The 24146-nt window shown below is 41.6% G+C and overlaps 1 protein-coding gene across 2 annotated transcripts in view; it reads right to left on the reverse strand.

Annotated features, from left to right (window-relative positions):
- Window positions 1-2975: 2975 nt before the first annotated feature.
- Window positions 2976-24146, reverse strand: part of mllt3 (MLLT3 super elongation complex subunit) — a 45534-nt gene continuing 24363 nt past the window's right edge. Inside the window, exons 6-14 of one of the 2 annotated variants that reach the window (XM_072376589.1) lie at window positions 23304-23432; window positions 19463-20041; window positions 12025-12094; window positions 11251-11304; window positions 9727-9865; window positions 9203-9299; window positions 9000-9068; window positions 7315-7386; window positions 2976-5185 (exon numbers count right to left, since the gene is read on the reverse strand). In XM_072376589.1, the coding sequence (XP_072232690.1) occupies window positions 5054-5185; window positions 7315-7386; window positions 9000-9068; window positions 9203-9299; window positions 9727-9865; window positions 11251-11304; window positions 12025-12094; window positions 19463-20041; window positions 23304-23432 (1341 nt within the window). In that variant the 3' untranslated portion in view covers window positions 2976-5053. The remainder of the gene's footprint in view (window positions 5186-7314; window positions 7387-8999; window positions 9069-9202; window positions 9300-9726; window positions 9866-11250; window positions 11305-12024; window positions 12095-19462; window positions 20042-23303; window positions 23433-24146) is intronic. The other variant, XM_072376590.1, reaches the window with a different exon arrangement.

The following is a 24146-nucleotide window of genomic DNA, read 5'->3' on the forward strand; positions in this document are numbered from 1 at the left end:
TGCATGACTGTACTCTAGGAACTTTAATGGCAAACTGTGCTTCAAATTTGCAAACTTATTTTACTCAAGTGGACCTTTTTGTATTGCCATACAGACCTGACTCTAGGAGATAATAAAATATTCAATTAAGATTGAATCAGAACAGCACTGAACTGCACAGATTGGCAAAGACCAAAGAAAGCCTTCTGACACCTCCACACGTACACTTTTGTTGTTTGTCCTCCAGTCAGCAAGCAGGAACTGGTCGTTCAACAGCAATCCTGGTGAGATGCATGATATGGAGGCTGATGAAAGCTGATGAGATTCTTCCTCTGCTTAAAAAAAGAGAAAGAAAAAACACCCACTATACATGGGGAAACTGGATGAATTCCAACTGTCCTTCAATCAGACCACCCACTTAGAGGGGCATAAAAGAGAACATACATGCCAGTTTGGCATCCATGAGAAGAGGGAGAGAGATTGTGATCCTAAAATCCAGTTAAAAACAGTGTTGCTGGCTTTTTAAAGCTTTTACTCGGATTTATTTTCAGAGCGTTTAGATAAGTTATATATATATATATATATATTTTTTTTTTCTTTATTCAAATAGCTCAGTTTATTTGTATGAAGTCAATTTCCAACAAAAGTCATGTCAGGGCACTTTGAAAAGGGAGTAAACAAATTAAATTCAAGTCCAATTAGATACATTATTTTTCAATCAAATGATCACTCCATTAAATCCAGTTCATTCTCATTGTATTCATATCATGCCAATATACATTTTAAGGTGTGTAGTTGAGCAGTAAAGGCAACTCCACTGGTCTTACATCTACGTGTCTTCCAAGACCCTCTGCCATCATATCCTGATGATGCAATTTGCAAGCAGTCTGAGTACGACTGGCAGTGCTTTAATACATACTTTCCCATTTCCAGGAAAGTTGGGAAGAAATATGTTCATTTATTCCACCCTTTATTTCACAGACAGTGTTTAATGTCTTCAGTGGCCAGCTTCATTATAAAGAAAATAAAACAAATCTAGAATTTGATGCCAACAGCACACACAAAAAGTAGGGACTGAGGTATGTTGACCAGTTTGTTCCATAAGCTTCCTTTTAATTGACACTTGTCAATCATTTGAAAACTGACTGCACTAATTGTTGCAATTTTTCAGAGGAAAATATGTGCATTCACGGTGAATATAGGATTTCAGCTGCTCTGTGGTTGTTGTAGTCTGCTTCTACTTTTCATGACGCTCCATACATTTACATTTCTCCATACAGTAGGAGACAGATGTGGACTGCAGGCAGGCCAGTCAAACACACAGTCTGTGTCAATGAAGCCACGAGCGTCGGTGTTTCGGCTTTTCCCTCCAAAAGCAGCTGAAAAGTGGATGCATCTGACCACAGAACCTGTCAGAACCAACGGTCTTTCGGGCCATCTCATGCCGTTGCGTTTCTGCAGAGTTGATATATGGCTTTCTCCAGTTTCAGGCTACATTTCTGGATGTAGCAGGTGGACTGTGCTGAGGGAAAATGTTTCTCCAACATACTCTTGAGCAAATGTGGTTATACTGATAATAGTGGTTCGAAGGTCATCCAACAGTGTTTCCGTCCTTAGCTTTTACACATTGGTAAATGGACTTGTACTTGTACAGCGCTTTTCTAGTCTAACTGACCACTCAAAGCGCTTCACTACATGCCGCATTCACCCCACTCACACACATTCATACAGCATGTCTTAAGATACACATAACTACGTGCTTTTTCTAATCATTCACACACATTCATACCCCAGTGATACACTGGGGGGGGCAACGTGGGGTTCAGTGTCTTGCCCAAGGACTCTTTGACATGTATCCTGGGGAAGCCAGAGTCCAACCACCGACCTTCTGATTGGTGGGCGACTGCTCTTCCTCCTGAGCTACAGCCGCCCAAATCAGAGAGATTGGTTTAAACGAATTTAAGTAAATTAAATGCAGATGTGTGTTCATCCAGTCACAGCTGAGTGCGCTGCAGCGGCTTCCATCAATATTAGGAAGTTTTTCTTTTGGATCATACATTCATTTTGAATTTAAAACAAACAGAAAAAACAACATGTCTTCTGGGAAAAATGGAAGAAAAATAACACATAAAAGCAAATTCAAATGACATCTCATGAAATCTCCATCAATCTTTATGCAAGTTTAAAAAGTTTCCGATTGGTGGGCGACTGCTCTTCCTCCTGAGCTACAGCCGCACCTGTAAATTGAGACTCCCTGAAACCTTTCATAATATTCTGCTCTGTAGATGTTGAAATACCAAGAATCTTTGCAGTAAGAAATATTCTTTTAACTTATAGATGATTCTGAGTTTGGCATAAAGTAGCGCAAAGACCTTTTTTGAGTGTGCTGCTAGCATCAAAGTCCAGATTTGCCTATTAATTCCAAATACAATGAAGTTGGTCAGCGATTACACTAAAAACTTTCTCTTTGCACATGTTAAATGAAAGATTTGAAAAATGACAGTTTTAGGTTTCTGACGCAGTTTAAGGAAACTTGTTCTGTAAATGGCAGGGACTGTGTCCCATCTGCAAACACATAAGGGGGTGAACACTGATCCACTACAAGGGATCGAGCGATTCTGGCTTCCCAACGGGACAGCGGCCATGCTATCCGTCTTTATGTTTAGTCTTTAGTTTGTGAATCTTCCCTTGCATCTGCATGTCATTGTGGGGTTAAAAAAAAGCAGCTTTGTAATAACATGGACAGAGAAGGAATTTCAGAAATGCTTGTTCTAAAAGAAGTTGAAACTTATCATACACCAGAGACACAGGACTGAAATAAAAGAAGTTTTAAAACAGCTCACCTATCTCGCAAAGCTGAAAACGCTGCCACTAGAGGGTGCTTTAATCTGATATTTTCAACACATACACGTTGGTGCTTATAGATATAGATATCTATATTTGAGCAGTAAAAGAAAAAAATCCATTTGTCTGAAAAAAAAAAACATGACAGCACATTCACAAGTAGCTCATCTGTACATCTTACAGAATATTTATTGAATTTTCTCAAAATACACAGGAGACCCTAAGACAGAGCACAGGGAAAGAAAACCATTGAAAATGATTTGTAAAGGACCATCATCCTTGACTTGGGTTTAGCAAACTGTGAGAAACCCAACAAAGGCCTCCCCCTTGGAAAATGAATGCTAAGCTTTGATTTAACAACTCAAACCCTCACAAAATAAATAAAAGATGTGTTTTTTTCCGTCGTACACCCAGAACAGCACCGTTCATCAAAATTCCTACTGCCTTTCTACACCCATTCCTCCCCGACCCAAACAGAATGTTTCCTCATGATCTTCAGAAATGCACCAAACAGAAGCAGTTTACCGACTCCTCACTTCATAAAGGGAGTTCCCTCTCCCTTACTTCCTACAGGGCTTGGATCTGCTCTTCAAACGCACTTCCTCTGATGGAATTGAGATAATTTCCATTAAATCAAATTCTGTAGACAAACAACTGTATCCTTCTAAACTATGTAAGTGTATCATTTATGCTTTTGGCATGATCTATTGGCCCTGCAGCAGAAAACAGAATTTCCGTAAGTTGCAGACAGTGAACAGGAGGGCAGGACTTGTTGCAATGCATCATTTCCTGTAAAAGATTTCATTGTTTACCTGCGATTTGCACGATATTGTGCCGATTAAAAAAAGGGAAAAACTTGGCAAAAAAAGCTGCCAAATGTGGTCACTCTGGTCTCAAAATGTGTGAGCCATGGGGTGAAGGGAGTTAAGCTGATGAACAAATGTGAACTACCACAGGAAAGTTTCACAGTACCGGCATTCAACATTTTATAGGCAGTGGCTTTGACTCGTTTAACCAATTCAATTAAAGACCTGCAAAACTGGAGAGAAAGTGAAAAGTGTGTTTTAAACAGGTGCAGCCATCCTCAGGCCAGGTCAGCTCAACGTTTCAGAGCCCGATGAGTAATGTTAGTCACACAAACTCCATGTACCTGAGCCACTTTAAGTCCCACTGAATGGAAACATGCAAGAGTAAGCCGACCGCCAGCTGTCAACACGTCTGGGTGTCTTAGCCCAGCTTTAAGAAAATGTTTTGGTACCATGTTTACATTCATTTTTAAAAGTCTGGTTTTGGTTGGACTACAAATGATTGGAAAACACCACAGAAGCAAACTGTTGGCAGGCTTTTCAAAAGCCTCCAGACAACATTTCTCTTCTGTGTCTCGTAAAGGAAACGTGCAGAAGCAGCTTTGATCTTTGTGGCTATCCGACTGCAAACTGCTGCGTAAAAGCACAATTTGGGCTTTCAAGAGATGGACATTCAAACCCCAGTTTTCCTTAGAAACAGAGCCCTCTTTGTCATCATCTAACTCACTTTCACTGATTGGCAAGGCCTTCAACTGGCTTCCTATGAACGATTACCAAACATAACTTTTTTTCCCCGTTATTTGTAGTTTCACATTCACTAACAGCATTAAAACCCACTGGAACAGTCACCCTCACAGCTGCAGCTCTTTGTCCAAGTGAAATAATTAATATTATATCGTCTGATATTTGATTTCAGCTCAAATCTACAACAGAGCAGCGGTATCCTACACAATGTTAAGTTGTGTAGTGCTTCCACAAACTCTGATTCTGCCGTTTTTGCCATTTCAAACACACACACAGCTGCAAATTAACTTCAATAAATAAGACTTGTAAGGCAATGCTGACCATGCGTCTGTCACAACGAACAACAAATCCCAGAAACAAATATGGTAACAATATGCACATTCATTTAGAGCAACACAGCCACCAGTCCTCACTATTCCTCTGGTTTTTTTAAATTAAGTGAAGTTTCAAGGCTTCCCGGGTGTTCTCCTGATAGTCAAGGCTCATCCCCACGACACCTGGCTCTGGTTTCTTTAGCAGAACAACCTCTTCATTCAGAGAGCCCGGTCCAACCGACAGGCTGGACACACGGCGACTGGAACCAGCTGCAGTGAGGCTTTTGCATGACATCCAAAAAGGTGGAATTCTCTCAGGAAAAGTCAAAGCTGAGACAAAGATTCAGCAGCCAGCTGCTCAGAGCCTCAGGACAGTCCAGACGTTTCAAGGTAACTCTGGAGCTTCCTAACTGTACTTCTGTCCAGGGAGCAAAGGTCAAAGTCAAAAGTAGTGTTTGTGATGTGGAAATGTCCCGTCTCTTCAATGAGGTTTACAATCTGGAAAACAGCAGAAACAATGAGTCAAGCAAATCTGTCGAAAAAAAAGGGTTTATTAGGATTTAATTGCATTGCTACATTCATTTTTTATCTTCATGATCTGACATTGAGTTATTTCTACAGTATTTTCCGGACTATAAGTCGCATCAGTCAAAAAAATGCGCCACGAAGAGGAAAAAAAACAAGTCGCATTTATTTAGAAATAAATTAATTTCACAAAATTTCTCTGCAACACTTCGGCCCATGGGGGTGTCAGACGTGAGGGGGGCCTCGTCCATGTTGATAATATGATCCGGTGACACGTTGTGTTCAGTTACCCGCTTTTCAATCAGCTCAGGGAAACTGTCAGACTCGGCTTGGAAGTCTGCCGGCAGTTTCTGACACTGCTCTGATAGAGAGGGGGTGCGTCGCATGAAGCGCTAACACCAAGGAGGCCCGCCTGCAAAGCCTGTCCGCTGTTCAGGCACCCACCTGTGGACTGCTTCCTCCAGCTCTGACCGGCTCGCTTTCAGCTTCATTGCAGTCAGATTAAACTCTGCTTTTCACCAGTCCCTCACGCTTCTCACTCACTCCAATCTTTCTTTCTGCTGTTTGATTTCGGCTGCATATTGTACCACCTGCACCTCTTTTTGGCGGTTGTTTGTGTTCAGTCTTTCTTAGTTGTCTTTAAGTTAATTTTTTCAGTGGTTCAGGAGCAGCATGTAGTTGTCACAAGCCCAGAGTGTCCTCTCGCTGCTGTAGATAGCAATGTTTACTCCTTGGTTCATGTCAGTTAGTATGAATTCAAAGTGAAAAATATGTTAAAATTATACAGATTTTGATATACAAGTCACACCTGACTATAAGTCGCAGGACCAGCCAAGCTAGGAAAAAAAGTGCAACTTATAGTCCAGAAAATACGGTTTGTGTTTGCACAGCAGGTTCTTCTACGAGGGAGAATGGCCCTGTTACTGCAATAAAAGACAAGTAGGGGAGCACCGTTTAAATGGGGAATCGGTGACTGTTTCTGTGTACACATTTGAGAGATGGAGATCATACTTAGTAACGGTGCTAGAACACAAGGGATGTGCAAAGGCAGAAAACAAGAAAAACATTGGGGTGCTTTTCCCAGATAGCGAAAGCTGATAAAGAACGTAAGCACAGTATTTTGAGTCATGCTGAAGTTGCTTTTCTTTCATCTTCAACAGGTCAGTTTTGTTAGATGGTGGGTGGACAGCTTTTGAGATTGTTGCCATCTCCAACTTGCCCACTAGATGCCGGTAAATGTTGCACAGTGTTACTTTAGATTGCTCACGTCTCACAGTTTTATGACAGCTACTGGAAAACTAAAATATTTTCCTGTTCAAATTAGCTTTTTATCATGAACACTGACTGAAAAAATGATACTGTTCTCACTCCAAAGCCTCTGTGAAAAGCATCACACCCCACATTAATGGGGTGTGATGGTGGGCGGATCCAAATCAGACAGTCAGACATCACCCTCTTAACCCTTCAAAGGGACTTACCGAAATATTTGGAAATTTGAAGTTTCAACGCACTTTAGAGCTATCACATTTAGGATTAATGTAAACTGGAAACATCTTCCAAACCCACGCTGTGTTCCAGGATCTTAACACGGACCGTCAGCATTAGAACACTGTGGGACCTGATATGTGGAACACATCAGCGTGCGCAGACTTAATCATTTCCATCTTTTGTAACAGGAAGTGGAGCCACTGGGTGAACTTGGCTAGATTAGCTTGACTCTTGTGCAAGTTAAAGCTCTGCAATGGTGATGCTGTTTTGGACAGAATGTTTGTCTCCCCTCTGAGCCAGACACTGTTAGGAGAGCGAGGCAGGACTTGGCAGCTGCTGCTGTCATATAATAGGCCTCGAGAATATAAGCAAGAAACATGGAATCTCCTCAGTGGAGAGAGCTTAACCTAATAATTAGCTGCTTTCAGACGGAGCAGCAGATTACAGAGAAGCTATGATGGAACCCGGCTCCTATTTCAAACAAACGTCAAAATATCCGATCATGAGCTCTGGCATGTGGTGCTATCATGCTGAAATCAGTTAACAATGCAAGTAGTCATGCAGCATTCAGAAAGCCGTTACATACAGTGTAACCTGCAGAGGTAAGAGCTCACCTGCTGCAATATATGGCCTTCTCTCAGTGTCATCAGCCTTTTGTGCAGCTCCACCAGCTCGTCCAGATAAGCCTGCAAAACACACAACCACCATGTAGTTTATCACACAAAACCAAAACCTCAACCTAACCTTATTACATATTATATATGTTATATTAGATTATAAATATTACTTTTTTCCTTAACAATTGGTAGATTTTTTTAACACTTCGCTACCATTTATTCCAGATAAGAACACTTATGAGACTTGTACACTTATAGAACATTCAGATATTACTTGGATATCACTTTCCCATGTTTCATAAGGTTTTATCATTTCAAAGTTACTATCTAAGAACTAGCAGATTATATTGATCATTAACTGACATACAGTCCTCCACAGAGTAGACAAAAAGACTTCTGAAAAACTGTTAGTTAGCCTGGTTATGCTTTTGAACACTTAGCTACCATCTCTTATTAAACGCATACACGTTGAGAACATTTTGACCGTACTTGAACATTACTTTGCCATTTTCAGAATTTTTCCTATTTTTTTCCATTTTCAGAATTAAAAACAGCAGAGGGTTCCTAGTTCACCTCCCAGCTGGGGCCTTTCTCCCGTGTATGCGTGGGTTCTCTCCAGGTACTCCGGCTTCCTCCCACCGTGCAAAAACATGCATGTCAGGTTAGAACTGGTGACTCTAAAACTGTCCTTAGGAATGAGTGGTAGTGTGGTTGTGTGTCTCTGTGTGGCCCTGTGATGGACTGGCGGACCTGTCCAGGTGTACCCCGCCTCTCGCCCGATGACCGCTGGGATAGACTCCAGCCCCCCCGTGACCTGACCGACGGATCGAGCGGGTATAGAAAGTGGATGGATAGATGGATTGTACCAAGCTCACACAACAATCTTTGTACCTTTTCAGGATTTCGGATGCACTCCTTGTTTACCGTCCAGTCCAATTATAAAATATTGGAAATATTTCTTACCCGATATAAAACTACTCACTCTCTTCTTCTATATACTTTCCCCTAAACCTAAGGTCACTGGACCAGAGCCCTAATCCTAAATCCACCTTCCTCATGCCACTTCTTCAAAAATTAAAAATGAATTTTAATAACTTTATACGGGCCTCTTTTAACCTCTCTCTCCCTCCCTTCCTTCCACCATACACACAATACTCCAAACCTAACCCAAAACATTTCACCACACTGAGCTGCAGCTGGTCCCAATAAATGTTACCACATTCAGGGACATGCATTCACTGAGTGACAACAAAGTTGTGGAGTCTTATCCAAACTATTTCATGGCTTTCTGAAATAATTGGAACTCTGGATGTGGGCCCCCACACGGCAGCACAGAGTAAGCTGCCAGCTTGTTCTGCAGACAGGTTAAATTGATTCATTTCTTCTCTTTTTGTCAGTGATTGTAATTGCACAGAGCCACCACATGAGATATTAAGGTCTGTAGTAGTATGTTTCTGTAAAGAAAAACAGTGGTGCCCACTCTTGCAGCCAGAGCACAGTATTCTTTCTGAGAATCAGCGAGTGCACTCCAATGTTGCGTTTCCGTCAATGCTGATCAGAGTCAGAGCCGATAAATACCCATGACTACTAGACTCAATGCAGATTAAACTATTTCCTACTGCACTCAAAAGCCAGATGTTCTATGTTTTTTTCCGTGTAAAAAGAGCTCAAGCACTGCGTACCTTGTCACAATCCACATGTTTGTTCTTGTCCTGCTTGCTCTGTTTGATAGGACTCTTCACCTCCAGAATCTGACAAAGGACAGAGTGAGCAAAAAGCAAGGTCAGTCTGAATGATTTAGAGCACATATGAAAGACACCTGGGCTCTTCTTCTGCCACGTTCAATCACGCTAACAAAATATACATGCATGTAGCATTGCATCACCTGGTTATTAGTAGTCTTTAATAAGGTTGGAGCGTCTTTGCGGGATGGGGGTGAGGGGGAGGAGCTGTCACTCTCACTGCCATCACTTAAACTAACCCTAGGAGGGGTGAGAGAAGAAAATGCTTCAACACATAAAAAAAAGCTTCCACACAATGAGTCTCACTGATGAAACAAGCTGATGCAGAGTTCTGAGACTAAGCCCAAACGGATCAGGTCAAAACATTTTGAAATGACGGGACTACTGGATTGGACCTACTTACAGAGGTGGAACAAAGCATAGATACAGTGAACATCATAATTTAAAGCGGACACTAACTTTTGAAACCATTTGGGGTCATGCTCATCTCCATTTGATGAACAATTCCAAAATGAGCTCATTTGGAGCTGTGCTTTTGTCTCCTGTCCGCAGGGACATATACAGGCTTTTAATAGTTTATGTGCTTCACTTTTTCCCTTCGCTGCCAGTGACAATGTTTACAGTTCCCTGAATTTAATTTGCTTTGCAGAGGTCCGCTGTGACTAACCTGCGCTGGTGGTGTGTGAGATGTGTGTGTGCTGGTCGTTCTGCATCAGAGTCTCCGTCATTGTCGTCATCGTCCTCCGAATCATCGTCATTGTCTTCTGAGTGGAGGTCCTGCATCACCGACTGCAGTGGGCCCAGCACTGGATGTCACATACAATAACACCAAATGAAACGTTCCAGTTTTTTATTGAATCATTTCAAATGAAGTGGAGATAAACAAACGATAAGCAGCGGACCGCACAGAAAAGTGGAGTGACGGGGAGATGTGAAGCGTGTGGATGCAGTAACATAGTGAGGAAATGGTCTTGATTCCTGATTTACTTTAAGCAGACATGTGTACACCAATCAATCAGCCATAACATTATGACCACCTGCCTAATATAGAGCTCACCAAGAGCTCTGACGGCTCATGGCATGGTCAAAGAACATCTGAAGGTGTCCTGGAGTGTCTTGTATCTTTTCTACCCTGTGAGCTGTGGGGAGGGTCTTCGTGTATTGAGCTTGCTTCCCATGGATGCTATCAGATCCCATCAGATTTGTACCTGGAGAGTTTAGAGGGCAGGGGAACACCTCGTGCTCTTTGACAGGCTTTTTAGCCCTTCCTAAGCTGTTTTTGGCAGGCTCAATGCTTTGTGGAAAGCGGCTCATTAGAGCAGTGGTGTTGCCACACTGTATGGCTGGGGGGGGGGGGGGGGGGCGACTGGTCTGCAGAAATGTTTAGGTAGGTGTCAAAGTCAATTCCACGAGAGTCCAAGTTTGCAGTTTTTTTTCATTGCACTGGATCAAGACGGGAAGAGTTGTTCACTTTAACCGTCAGTGGTTTTAATGTTATGGCTGACCGGTGCATTTCCAGCCCTGTTTGGGTAATCTGGGGTCCTACTGGCATCTCCTTGGATTATTCATATTAAGCCTTGGTGTCATGTGAGCTCTGGTCTCTTTATAAGATGCATAATAATTCCACTTATCAATTTCTTACAGTCGACAAAACTTGTGAAAAGCCCCAACCATCAATGGAATATTCCATTTTTCAGTATTTCTTGACCTTTCTTTGCCTCCTGTGGCTTTAAGACCCAAGTCCATTGGATTCAACTGAAAATGTGAAGTTCATGAATATTTGACATTTTTAAAACTAGTTGAACAACCTCCTGAAGCCGCTGCAGTTTTTTTTCCTTCAAATTCATGTTATTCATGTAAGAGGATATAGCTTTTTGCAAAGGACCATTTCAGTTTGTTCATTTATTTCTGTTTTAAGTTTGATACTGTAGTGTTTATCCTGGGCATCGAGTAGGTTAAATAAGGTAGGTAGAAAATAAGCCCCAGTGTGCAGGCTCATGGCAATGATGAAACCTGCTACCCAGTGCAACAGTGTGGCTGACTGACAGTCTTTGAACCATTAAAAAGGAACTGGCTGACTCGAATTCAAGGAGATCCGTGGATGTTCATGCAAACAGATGAGGAGGCAACTGCTGTCCATGCAGGGTTGAGTGGACAGTGGGAGTCTCACAGGTCACAGTTTAACTGTTACCTGTGTGGGTGGTGGCAGGAATCGCCACACTTTTTCTGATGATGAAGTCCACCACTGCATCCAGAGAAAATTACAAACACACAAGTACAAGTCATTCTCACAACAGCCCACATTTTGGACTGAACAGTACATTGTAGACTCATCTGGTCCAAACAGCCATGTGTAACGACAGTCACTTTAATCAGTCCAAAGGGGGACTGATATGAGCACATTTAAACATACGGCTGGCGCGCAACTATTTAAAGTAGTGATGTGGAAGAAAAAAAACCTTTATGGAGACGGTATTGAACAATAGCCTGTGAAACTATTTTTAGGGGTGTTGGGTAGCGCCTCATTACAGAGGCTACAGTTGCAGCTGAGCTGGGTCAGAATCCTGGCTTGAGCTCCTAACTGCATACCACCCCCCCTGCTTCTCCATTACCTGTCCAGAACCTTTGAACAAGCCATTTTGAACACTGGCTGCTTTTTCACTCATTTTCAGTCCAGTTCTTGTACCCAACCATGTTCAGAGGAATGTGTGTTTTTTTGTTATTAAACCACTTAACACTAAACTATGAATCATCCAAGCATTAAAAAAAAGACATCAAAATAAGTACACAGAGGCTCCTAAACAGCAAAGTAATTATATCGACCTCAGAAGAAAAAGTTTTGACAGGAAAGATTGTTCATGTTTGGATGAAGAAAATAAGTCATTTCAGGTGGAAAACTCCAAGAAACACAAGATCAGTTGTGACGCGCGTGTGTGTGTGTGTGTGTGTGTTCCAGGTATATTACCTTGTCGTTTGTGGTGTGTGGGAGCAAAGCCTGAACTTGAGCTGGAACTGGCAGGACTGGCCTGCTCAGACTGAGAGGAGGAAGAGAGAGAAAAAATGAGAAAGATTCCCGTGGTGAAAGCGATGGTTGCTGCTTTCCAACACCTGAAACACACTCGAATCTTACAGCAGTTACCTTTAACTACTACTCAACTGTATTAATAATACTATCAAGCAAATCTGGTCCATCACCAAATGGTTAGCTTGAAATGATCCTCACAATTTTGAGGATGTCCAGTACAAGTTTCAGCCCAATCCTGTGGTAAAAAAAAAAGAGCTGTTGGTGAACCGATTCACTCCAAACTTTCCAAATAAAGCTGAATTTGATTTTGAAGTAGAACTTTTTATCAATTAGAAATGATTCTCACGTGCTGATTGGTCAAACTGAATGTGCTCACAGTTGCAGGAGGCAGAAAAAAACCTGGCTTGTGCTCCATTCAAAGCTTTTTTTGGTTAGATTTGGTAATCCGTTTTCTCAAATGTCATCAGTGTCTGATCATTTCTGTCACTTTTGGAATGGTCATCATCAAACTTATGAACTGAAGGTGTGAAATTACACATTATGAGGGGCTATCTTACTAACTAGTAAATTAATTGGCCCTTAAGCCTGCTTAAGAGTAGCTTTTAAGAAGTTGTGAGGCGACACATCAGTCTTTCTTTGTTAGCATTTGCTTTTTTGATGTCACCTCTACATGGCAGCACCCAAAGCCACCATCCATCCACAGAACATCCCTGCTCCTGGCTTCATCTTAAAGGCAGATTCAGGTACAGAGGTAGCTTATTGAATCACTGAGCCAAAGGACGTACAACACACAAACTAAACATCACACAGTGCTGCTCATTTTATTTCTTCTTAACACTAAAATGTAGCCTTATATCTCTGTGTTTTTCTCTCTGTGTGTGTTGTAAACTGTCATGGAGCTCTTTAGGTTAGAAGTGAAATTCCAAATATTTGTTGGTGTAGATGTGAAGCAGTGGGGTGCACCACAACATGGAGTCACACAAACAAAAGCAGGGTTTTTCCTACCTTTGTTCCTGAAACAAATCACGCCTAAATGTTTAAAAGAAAACATTTTATCCATGAAGAAAAGTTTTGCAGGGTACGAGTGGTAATACTACGCTTATTATTGTCCAAACCACTTTTAATGACCCTTTAAAAGGTGTTCGCCGTCACATTATTTCCCCTCGCCTGTGAAGTAGTTCAGTGTGTAACTTTTCAAATGGTTGTTTTACCCTAAATGTGAAGGCAAAGCAGCTCAAAACAACCAGAGTTCTGCTCGAGTCTCATCAAAAACCAGGCGCGCTGTGTTGGATTAGTAGGAGTGACCTCCGGAGCGCTGCATTCTTTAACAGAGTCACAAAGTAACTGTATATTCATATACCAACATGTCAACAGGCTGACTTCATCTAGTCTCCAGTTGCCATATTCTAACATCTGACCAAGGGGGCCCAACCTGACATCCCAAGCCAAAAGCCCTGGTTTTTTTTTCTTTTACAGTCCACACACAAACATTACAGTCGGAGTCAGTGAAAATCTTCACCCCATTTTCCTGTAGACGACAGGTGCAAACGCACAGGAATTCAGCAGTTAGCAAAATACCTGCGCTCGTATGCTATTTTTGGCAAGGTTGAGCATTTGACCACAACAATCACTTTCTGGACCCGTCTCTTAGGACTTTTTTCCCCACTAACTGCCTACTTCAATTACCACATATACTAAGTACAACTACTGTAAGACTGTCGGCTTCTGAGCAGACACACTGCCTTTATAGTCCCTGCCTGAGGCAGAAGCACATCCTTTTATTCACAACCTCAGCCCATCTCTCAAGACAATTACTCTGAGAACACTTCTGCACCCTTTGTAAGTGATCGTTTATTACAGGGAATATCTGAGAGAGAAAAAAAACTTCTGCATTAGCCAATAAAGATATACATACTGCTGCGGTTCAAGCTGCTGACAGAAGCCAGCTCACTTTTATCCACTTGCATTTTAGACATTTTAGCTTAATCCATACCAATATAAAGCCAGATGTGATCATTTTTCTAAAGTCTTTCTTTCTTTGAAATATTCAACAACATCTGGACAGAACCAGTGGTTTACAATAAAATCAAAAGCTTCAACATCCCAAATGGCTTTCATTTCATATTCATAGTTTTGTGAGAGGCTAAGAATAAAACTTTTAATCAATAGTCTTTAATGGACTATTGATTAGAAGTTATCCCCCAGGTATAAGGAACCAGTTTTCAACCAATACGTAGTTGTATTTCTAAAGCTTAAGAGGTATGAGGAACTCAAACAGATGTGAAACATCCCCTACAGAGGGCTGTGTCATGGATGCATATTGCTTTAATTCCATAAGGTTACACAGCCTTTATTTTCTGTTCTGGATCTGGATCAGTCTGAACTTAAAGTGTTTGGTTTGACCAAATTACAAGTGGAAGTTTCTGTCATGTTTTAGGCTGCTATGACCAAGTGAACTCCTGAGTGATTTCCTCTTTGTTAACAGTGGCTACAGCTGCAGACGTGAGAGTCCCAGAAAGTTCTGATGTGGGCACAGTGCCCTGTTAAAAGAGCATCTTATACAACAGGCTGTACAGGGTTTCCTTTCAGCTGGGCATGCATACAAAAAAAGTACATAAGATGCTCCTGTTTGTCTTGAATAAAGCAAAGTCCCAGGTTTATGTTCTTGTAATGGACATATCAGACATCACACTCAGTGGGTCTACATGCTGAGATGAACTGGATTACAGCTACAGTTGGGTTCTGCTCCTTATCTGAGGGTAATTATCCTTGGATATATGGCGGTGAATGAATGGAATCACTGGCACAAAGCATGTCATACCCCGGTACCATAGGTGGCGCTGTCCCCATTTCAGCTATCGCTAATAGAGCCACTTCCTGTTGACGTCTTCACCGCCAACAACAACAAACTCAGGCATTCAGAAAGATGGCGAACGCAGAGCGAGATGAAGCTGCGTCCCTCTCCATCTGTGATGAGCTGGTTATGGCACAGACGATGCACAACGGAGCATTCTCCATCGCCTTGTTTCTTTCTTTCTGACGGCGGCGACAACAACAGTAATATCGTCTCCTTCCACTTCCGGGTGATGATCCTGGGAAAAAAATCTGGAGCATGCGCAGAACGCTCGATCCGATCCACAACGTGCTTCTGCCGTCAACGTGCATGTTCAGTGTACGTTTGGATCGAGTTATCTCTGGGTCTCAATCCGATCCAGAGTAAACTGATCCGATTTTTGTCAGATTAAGGTGTCTACATGAACTGAATAACTCAGTCCGGTCCGACGGCCCTCATGTAGCCCTCACTGACAAATAGTCCCCATACGATGCATTTGTGTGAAGAAACAAAATGCAAGTATTAGTTCAATTTCATGTCCCCAGTTTTACCATGCACAGGTTTAAAAATCCACAACATTTACAACATTTACAAACTCCCAAGGAACATGTATCCACTGCTTGTGCAGCCTGGCTGGATGATGTGTGCGACACATGGAGACATGGGCTTAAAATACGTCACTGTGTCAGTCTATAGGGGATTTAAAAAGGACTTGGATCTCAGTGTGCAAACACACATTCATATGGGAGTCTGCCACCACAAACCACAGCTGCCAACGAAGACAAAGTGGCGAGGAGCAACCTCCAGAAGAAACATGAGAGAAAAAGAGAGGAGCAAGGACAAAAGGCCTCAATGGTTGTCACCTCCTGCCAACAAACAACACACAGCTGGTCTGTTGGTTTATGGGACAGCTTCTTCAGAGTGCCATAAATCTTACCACCACTCCTTTTTTAGGGCTTTTGTCCTGCTTTACTGCAAACCACCAAAGCAGCTCTCTTTTTAAGACCAAAAATAGTCTAATCTTAGTTTGCAGAGATCAAACTCGATTCTTGGCTCAACTCCAGCCATAATTTGGATAGCCAAAAAGAAATGCTAGCAATTTCTTTGGTTTGCTTTTCTAATGCAGAAGGGGGTGTCAGACCAAAACAGAACAATATTCACGTTAATAAACTATTTCAGTTTGACAGAATAATGTAAAAAAACTTTACTAAACTAACTGACATACTGGGATTTGCAGGATGTGCTAGAAATCTGTAAACTCCAAAAGGTGATCTTTGTATCAAAAAACTAAAAAAAAAAAAAAAATTCAACAGTGGATCAAACAGAATTGAGAAAAGCATCATCTATGACGAAACCCTTCTGGACCATGCAGCTGAGATAAACAACTGAGATAAGTTGGGGTCTGCATTTAATCATAATACCACTTTGTACCACTGGGGTCACCGTACTGGCTCGTCTGACCTGGAGCCAACAGAAGACGACGACGATGCAACAGTAATATACAGGCAAACAGAGCATAGAGATCACAGCAATAACAGTGGCAGAGGCTCCCGGTAAGCACACTACCTCCAACACTACACCCTCCCAACAAACAACCCACGTTCAGCAGAACAGATACAAAATGACAAAAAAAACGAGTAAAAATGGGTGCTGCTTTTCGGCATTAATGGACAGAAATCTGAGCCAGAAGTCGAGCTGGACTGGTAAGTAAAGAGCATGCGTTGATAACATTGTGGATGTAACTTATGTTGTAGTTAGAACTTTTCTCAGCTCATTCCGTGATGCTGTCTTGTTGCTGCAGCTGCTGGTGTGTGCGAAAGAGGAAGAAGGAAATCTTTTTTGCACCCATCTGTAAATAGGGCGACAGCAGTTATATGATCAGCTCAGTTTTTACCAAAAAATACCAGCAATCACGTCATGTGAATTGCACAAATGTAAAGGTAGCTGTGTTGCTGCTACCGGCCTGCACAGCATCAGCAGCAGCTGAAAATGGAGCAGACACTCGCCTTATATACTTTTTTTTTTTTTAAAAGGAGCCATTATTGAAGTGAAACTGAAAATGACTGGCTGTAAAAATGAGAAATATTCTAGAAAGAAATCTCTTGGTTGTAAACTGAAAAGAAATCGGACATTTCGTCATATATGGTGAATCCACAGAAATCCAGCAGTGGCGGTGCATGAAGCCACTATATTGGTCACTGCATGTGCGAATTGTGATGTCAGCACAGCAGCAAAACCCATTAAAATCTCTGCAGTCTTCAACTTAAACAGTGGGCATTGCTACTGAGAAAATAAGCCTGCAGCAAATGCTCTCGAAGTCATACAGGAAGTACATTATACACATACATAACTACATAGTTTGAACTCATCTGCTTTACTTTTACGTGTTATTTAATGCTTTCATAAGATTTAAAATGACTGTGCGTTCGTGAGTTTTGATGGGTCGTTCAGAGGCTTGTAAAGAGGAACCTGCAGCTCCTGAACCACTCATACGGTGCACGACAGGTTCCAAAAAAAAATCCGTATAACTAGCCAAAAAAGACCAAAGCCCTGGGGTGTTCTGGGTGTTGTGATGCCATTTTTGGTGCATGTCCCTGTTCCGTGCTTGAAGGAAAATAATACCAAGCAATATACAGTATACAGATGTTTTGAAGCAACAAATGCTGCCTTTTAGAGTCTCTCTCTCTTTTTTTTTGTTTAATTGTATTTCAGCAAGAAACCATATTCCTCACATATTACAACAGCATTTACTCTGTAGCAGAAGAGTGCAGCTGCTGAACTGGTCTGCATGCAGTCCAGATGGGTCACCTCCTGAAAACACTGGGTGCCCCATAACACCATAAATAACATTGTTTTATCGTAACCAGTTGATCCATAAACAGATGTTCAGATATTTTCCCATCGTTACTTCAGGAGACAAATGTCTGCTGATTGTTCACAGTACATTTTAAACTGCTTAAGAGGTAACTAACAATTTGTGCTTACACAGCAATGCAGTTTCATTGTTAATGTAAAAAGGATATAAGAAAAAAAAATTCAGAAATTAACTGAATTCAGACTGAAACAATTGTTAAATATAATGTTGAGAGCAAAAAAAAAAAAATTTCCTTGTAATTCAAAAGACACTGACATAAACCCAGCTATGACGTACATACCCGTCATTGCTCCACTACAACAAACTGCTGCAGGTGACAAACCACTCACTCTGTGCCCACATCCAGAACTAAAAAAGCTTCTCATGCTTACACGACCGTCTGCTTTCTCTTTGTGCCATCACCAACTCCACAATTCTTCCTCTGTGCAGTTTCTGGCCCAGTGTTCAGTGGAAAACACTGAGATCAAACAAGTGGTCACATGACAAATGAGAGCGGCTCTCTGTTGGCCCAGTGCTCGGCCACCAGGGTTGCTAGCCTGGGGAGAATCAAACACCTGGCATTTGTCACCCCACATCCCTTTTACAACCCTACCCAGTCCCTGCGTGGTAAAACTTAAAAGGCTTTTCCATACAACACTGACAAAAACACAGGTTCTGTTCATGCCCGGTAATAACTCCCCTGCCTAAATAAGCTGCTCCTCCAGAGAAAGATACATAAAAGACCCACACTTTACACAAGCATTTGAGAATAGAAAAGAAAACACCATTATAGAAAAGAGAACTGCTCAAAGCACAGGGATTTAGACCTTTCATCACAAATGCTCAGCCTTTTTCCTCTTTCAAAAGCTAAAAGGATTAAAGAGGAACTCTGCTATTCACAGGCTGAATCTCCCCTTTCTCCTCAGGTGTTGTAAAACCATAAATCTTTCTTGTCTACTATTTGGCTTTAAAACAGCCCTTCTTTATGGGGAGGTTCTCCACCAAATGTGCGTGGACCAGGCAACCCAGTCAAATGTCAGCCTATTCATGAAAAGAGTCACTGTAGAGGAGTCTTTCTCGCCCTGCTCCAGAACTGGAAGCACAGAGGGACACTATAGAAGTGGGCTCGTTCTACAAACAGCTTTTCTATCCAAGCACATTTGGACTGAATAAAATCGGTCATTTGCTTGAGTAAAGCCAGTAAAGTCATCTTTCACAAGCTTTATCTATATCATGTTTGACCCCACAGACACAAGCAGCCGACTCCCACCAGGTTTATTGGTGTCCACCCCTTCATCCAATTCCCCCACCCAGCCCCCCCAAGAGCCTACCAGACCACCATTAAAGAAAATTCCCTTCCTGCCCGTTCTTTCATTTTATAGTGCTTCCACACCAAGAAAGGACTGACCACCAACAAATCCTTACACTTTCAAGTCTTAGAAGAAGTGGATAGTTTTCCGCGAACTGTGCTATTTTCTCACAGGAAGGTGGCCTCGACACTCATTTCAGTTAGTACAACAAGCAAGATTAGTGCAAAAGACAAACAAATGCTTCTAAAGCTTTGTGATGATAAATGGAACATGACTCGTCTTCTTGTTACTGCATGATTAAAATAGTGGCTTTACTCAAAAGGCTGCCAAAAGTACTCTTGGTTTCAATAAGAAAATGGTAAAGCAGTGTGCTCCACTTACATCTGATCTGGTGGAGTGGTCCTCCATATCAGAGTCAATGGGATCCACCAGCTCCTGGAATGGGGGAAGCGCCGACACCTTCCTGTGCTTTGCCTCGTCAACATCTGGTCGTAATTTACTTGTCCCCATCTGCAATCTATCCTTTAAGAGTTTCCTATCCAAATGCTGAGCATCTGAGCCTGACATCTGCTGTCCTGATGAATCCAAAAATCCCTTTTTACGTTTTTTGGTCATAAGATCATCGCTGTCTGAGGTGGACAGACGCTTATTCAGCCCAGATCCATGGGTCAGTCCCTCATTCCGATGCTCCTTGGAGAAAGACTTGGGTTCCTTGAATCCGATCTTAGGATTGTTCTCTCTAAGTGGCTGGTTCTCTTTGGGTTTCCTCGAAGATTCTTTGGAGGCTTTGCTGGGTTCCCAGCCAGAGTCTCTGAAGGCACTTTTGGGCTCTTTCAAGTCTTTTGGAGGCTTGTCTTTGTGGTCCTTGGAGGGTTTGTGGAGTTTGGAGAAGCTGCTGCTGTTGGTGCTGGTGGTTGTGGCAGTGGTGAGGAGGGTAGTTCCACCTCCTTTGGAACCATCCTGTTGATTAAAAACCCCAAATGAATAACATCCTTCATAATGAACACACAAAGAAGAAAAGACAGAATAATAAGCATTGGCTAGGATTTTTTTTGTGTACCTATAGTGTAAATTATGTTGTCTGAATTTCACATATGTATGACTGCATGATAAAATAGCACCAAACCCCAGAAACTAGAGCAAAATTACCCTGAATCACTGAAGCTTCAAAAGAAAAACCTTCAGCTCAAAAGGATTAGGACACAAAGAAGAGGGAAATCCCTCTTTAGGTCAGTGGGCAAACATAATGAAGGACAGGCAAAATAATCTACAGTGAAATACTGCTGGCTGATAGCTGGATGGGCTTCCATAGCAGTGGTAATAACTGACACAACTGAAAGGCCATATCAATATCAAAACTCAATGTTGTGAAAACATTTTTTGTTTAGAAGTCAGAATTTTGTGTTAAAACATGACTGCAGAGACAGGAAAAATGTCCACTGTGATTACATTTTATTGATCGCACTTAAGGTTACATGTAGATGTTCTAAAATACACAGTCCCCAACAACAAAGTGAGCAAAAACCAGCCAGCCAAGTCAACAGAAGATTAATCCTCCGTCTTTGACACAAGGGAAAACATACGTGCCACCCTGCAGTTTGGTATTACCATCTGTGAAAAGAAGCTCTATTCTTGAAAGAAAATCAAAAGGGTCATCTTAGCACCCATCTATGGGCTTAAAGAGCAAACTCAGGACTTCTATTGAGCAGTGCCGTTTAGTGTGGTGAGGGAGCCATTTCAAAAGCTACACATGCACAACGTTAAAAGTGGAGCAAGGGGCAACAAGGAGAAAGGAGGAAATGCATTCATTCTAACGACAGGGGCCATTTGTCCCTGGGTCTCACCTCCAGCCCCGTTGTCAATATTTCACCAATGCAGTAAACCCATTAAGGCAGTCTAGACGACGGCTTGTGTTACAACTCTGCCCAACCACCACTAAAACCTTTCATTCTGTCTATTGGCTGGTGACCCCAGAGGCCCCAGGATGTAAAGTTGCTAGCTCAATCTTAACTTTAGCATACTCCTCCACTGCAGTAAACCCATTTCCCTCCCAGGGCAGCCCTACATGAAAAACAGTTTTAGTGCTCTGGAACAAACACACAGTGCCTCTTGGCCATCAATATTAAATAGATGACTAAAGTGGCACTTTTAACAAACCTTTCAACACCACGACACTGGCAACTTAGCAGGTGACTCAAGTTTATGTAAACCTTTGTAGGGCCAATACAATAAACACAGTCTTGTGAAAACGAGAGTTCACCTTCGTATCAGGACAAAATAAAAATCACCTGGTCCTTGGCAGATCTTGAAGTGTGATAGATTCATCCTGACATGAAAAACAACACATGGCATTCGACCATGTCATTACTGTGAAGACCAACCATGTCAAGACCAACAACAAAAGCAGTGTGTGTATACCCATAATGCTTCCATGGGAATTAAGAGGGTAAGTAGCAGTCAGGTAATGCTAATTAAATGCACTTAAATACCTGATTATCAGTGTGAGCATAAAAGCAGAAGTTTAGTCAGTTTGTTGCTCTGCAGCATTCAGGTGTGTTATAACTCAATGACAAGCAGGAAAGACATCGGGCAATGACCTTAGAGAAGCAACTGTTGCTGCCCATCAATCTGGGAAGGGTTATAAGGCCATTTCCAAACTATCTGGAGTCCATCATTCTACCGTCCATTCAAGATTCTGCAGCCACAGGACCTGGGCACCTTGCAGTCAACTCAGTGAATGAAATATTCTTTTTTTTTTTTTCCTTTTGTCATCAGTTGGTGGCTGTACAAAGTTCAAGGCGCTTTGGTAAAAATGACTGTATGAGCTGTAGTCCTAACAATCTTAGGCTTATCCTCTTTTAAACAATTTTTCTTTTCCACTCTGACATTGTATAAAACAAAAATTAAAAGCTATGCTGAATGGTCCATCTTGAAGTTTATGCCTTTAAGCTATCAGCTTATACTAACTTTGACCTTCACAGACACAAATTTCAACCAGTCCTGAGCAAATCTTGCCAATGTACATTGGTCTTTAACAGTCAAAGACACCGTTATGTACAAAATGTAATGCAATTAGACATTAGTTAATCATTTTTTTCTTTTTGTATTTTGTTTGTATTTGTCTTTTCATCTATCTTTTTTACTCTGACTCAGTCTGGCACGTGTGCTGTTGTAGCATAAAAACCTTAAGTAGACCAGATATCATTACACATGTTTCAGGTGTGGATAAGTAATAATAATGCCTTCAACTTTAAGGAATTAAAAACAAAGGACACCGTCGTATTTAGTTCCTCTTGTCAAAATGTCCAGTGTTCTGATACTTGAGCAGTAAAAATGGACTTGAATGTGAGTGAGACCTCCTGCTCCGTAAGTAATTCATCACATCCACTGTTTAGACTGGAAACCGTTTCCATGTGAAATGGGCCTCTGCTAACCTGGCTCTTAAATGACACCATTTAAAAAGGGACTAAAAATAACGCATAATGGAAACAACATGACACTTTATTCTCATACACTTCACATTCTGTGCTTACCAAGATAATGTTTTAAATCCTACACAAAGTCTTTTTTCCCCTTGTCCTGTCCAGCATTATGGCAGCAGAACTGTAATCTGAATACTGTTTATGCCAGAAACATTTGCTTTGCCAAGGGAAGCTTTATGAATGTAAAGCTCCCCTTGATGCTCAATAACTGCTTATTTATTTATTTTTGTTACAATATTTAACATGTAATGCCGAACCTGACCGGGGGACAGGGAAAGAGGAAGAGAAAAGAAGAAGAAACAGAACAAAAATAGAAACAAAAACCAGACAACCAGCTGCTACACCTGTAAAAAAACAAAACAGACAACAACACTACACAAAGTCTTTAAGAGTGATCAAGATCTTTCCCTTCCACCCATCTCTTAATGTCTCCACTCATCTTGTACTGTAAAATAACTTTCACATATCAAATCTCTAGAAGGACATTAGATCTAAACACACCGTGTCTCAGAGTCAGGGGAGTAAGAGTTTATGGCTGGGTGACAGACAGCTGAAGACATACTGCACGTAAGCCAAAATGGATGTCTTTGGAATATCTCGAACATCTTTGAACCTGCCACATACGTGGGGGATTAAGGCCTGGAGACTTTGAAGGAGTAAAACATTTCAGAGCTGGAGTGGCCAGGAAAATAATGCAGTGGGTCATTTAGCTGTGGGTTGTACCTGGAACTAACACTGACCTTTGATCCGTGGAAACTTTTGCTCTTCTTTGGGTCAGAAAAGGAGGATGTCAGTGAGCTGTTGGGAAGCGAAGGCAGCTTGAGGTGCTGGCTGAACAGGGAGGTCGAACCCTCCTGCATTACCATCACCTACCAGAGGAAAAGCAACAAGCCAACAGGATCATTGTGCAAATTGTGGATATCTCTAGGGAAAGTGCAGCATTAACAGTTATTCGCAGTCCTGCTCGAACTTCATCACCTGTTGTTACATGTGTTACACCTGGAGACTTCACATAGAGTTTGGTGAATTTAGTGCATTAGGAACATTAGCCAAATGCTGTCCTGGCTTGTCAGCTTCCCTCTAATGTCAGTGATCAACGCAGTTGTTGAAGACATAATCGGCATCTTTTATTTTTTATGTAAAAACACCATAAAGGAAACATTGTTCAATTCATTTCTCACTCAAAAGAAAAGATTGAGAGAGGTAGACTCATTTCCAGCAGGAAAAAAATAACAGTAGTGACTCTTTTCTTTCCAAAGGTATAACAAAGAGAACCAAGAAGAATACCAGCCAAGTAGCGGTACCACTGAAATCTCAATGGTTTGTTCTTTTTCTTATTCTTCATGCAGTCAGAAGAAATTTAAGTTTCAAAATCTCTTGTGAGTGTCCAGGTCAACACAGGCAGCTGTTCTACAGGCACTTATTTAAAAGAATAACAGCTGTTTGCTCAGAGCAGTTAAGCATTAAGAGAAGGGTTTTATAAGGAATAAGATACACTAAGGAGAAATAAATTAGTTCGCTGCCATCTTCAGAGCCAAAACCATCAAAAGCCCACATTTTAAAACAACTTATTTCTGTAATAT

The sequence above is a fragment of the Leuresthes tenuis genome, unplaced genomic scaffold, assembly GCF_036924035.1.
Source record: "Leuresthes tenuis unplaced genomic scaffold, fLeuTen1.0.hap1 SCAF_22, whole genome shotgun sequence".
NCBI classification, from domain to species: domain Eukaryota; kingdom Metazoa; phylum Chordata; class Actinopteri; order Atheriniformes; family Atherinopsidae; genus Leuresthes; species Leuresthes tenuis.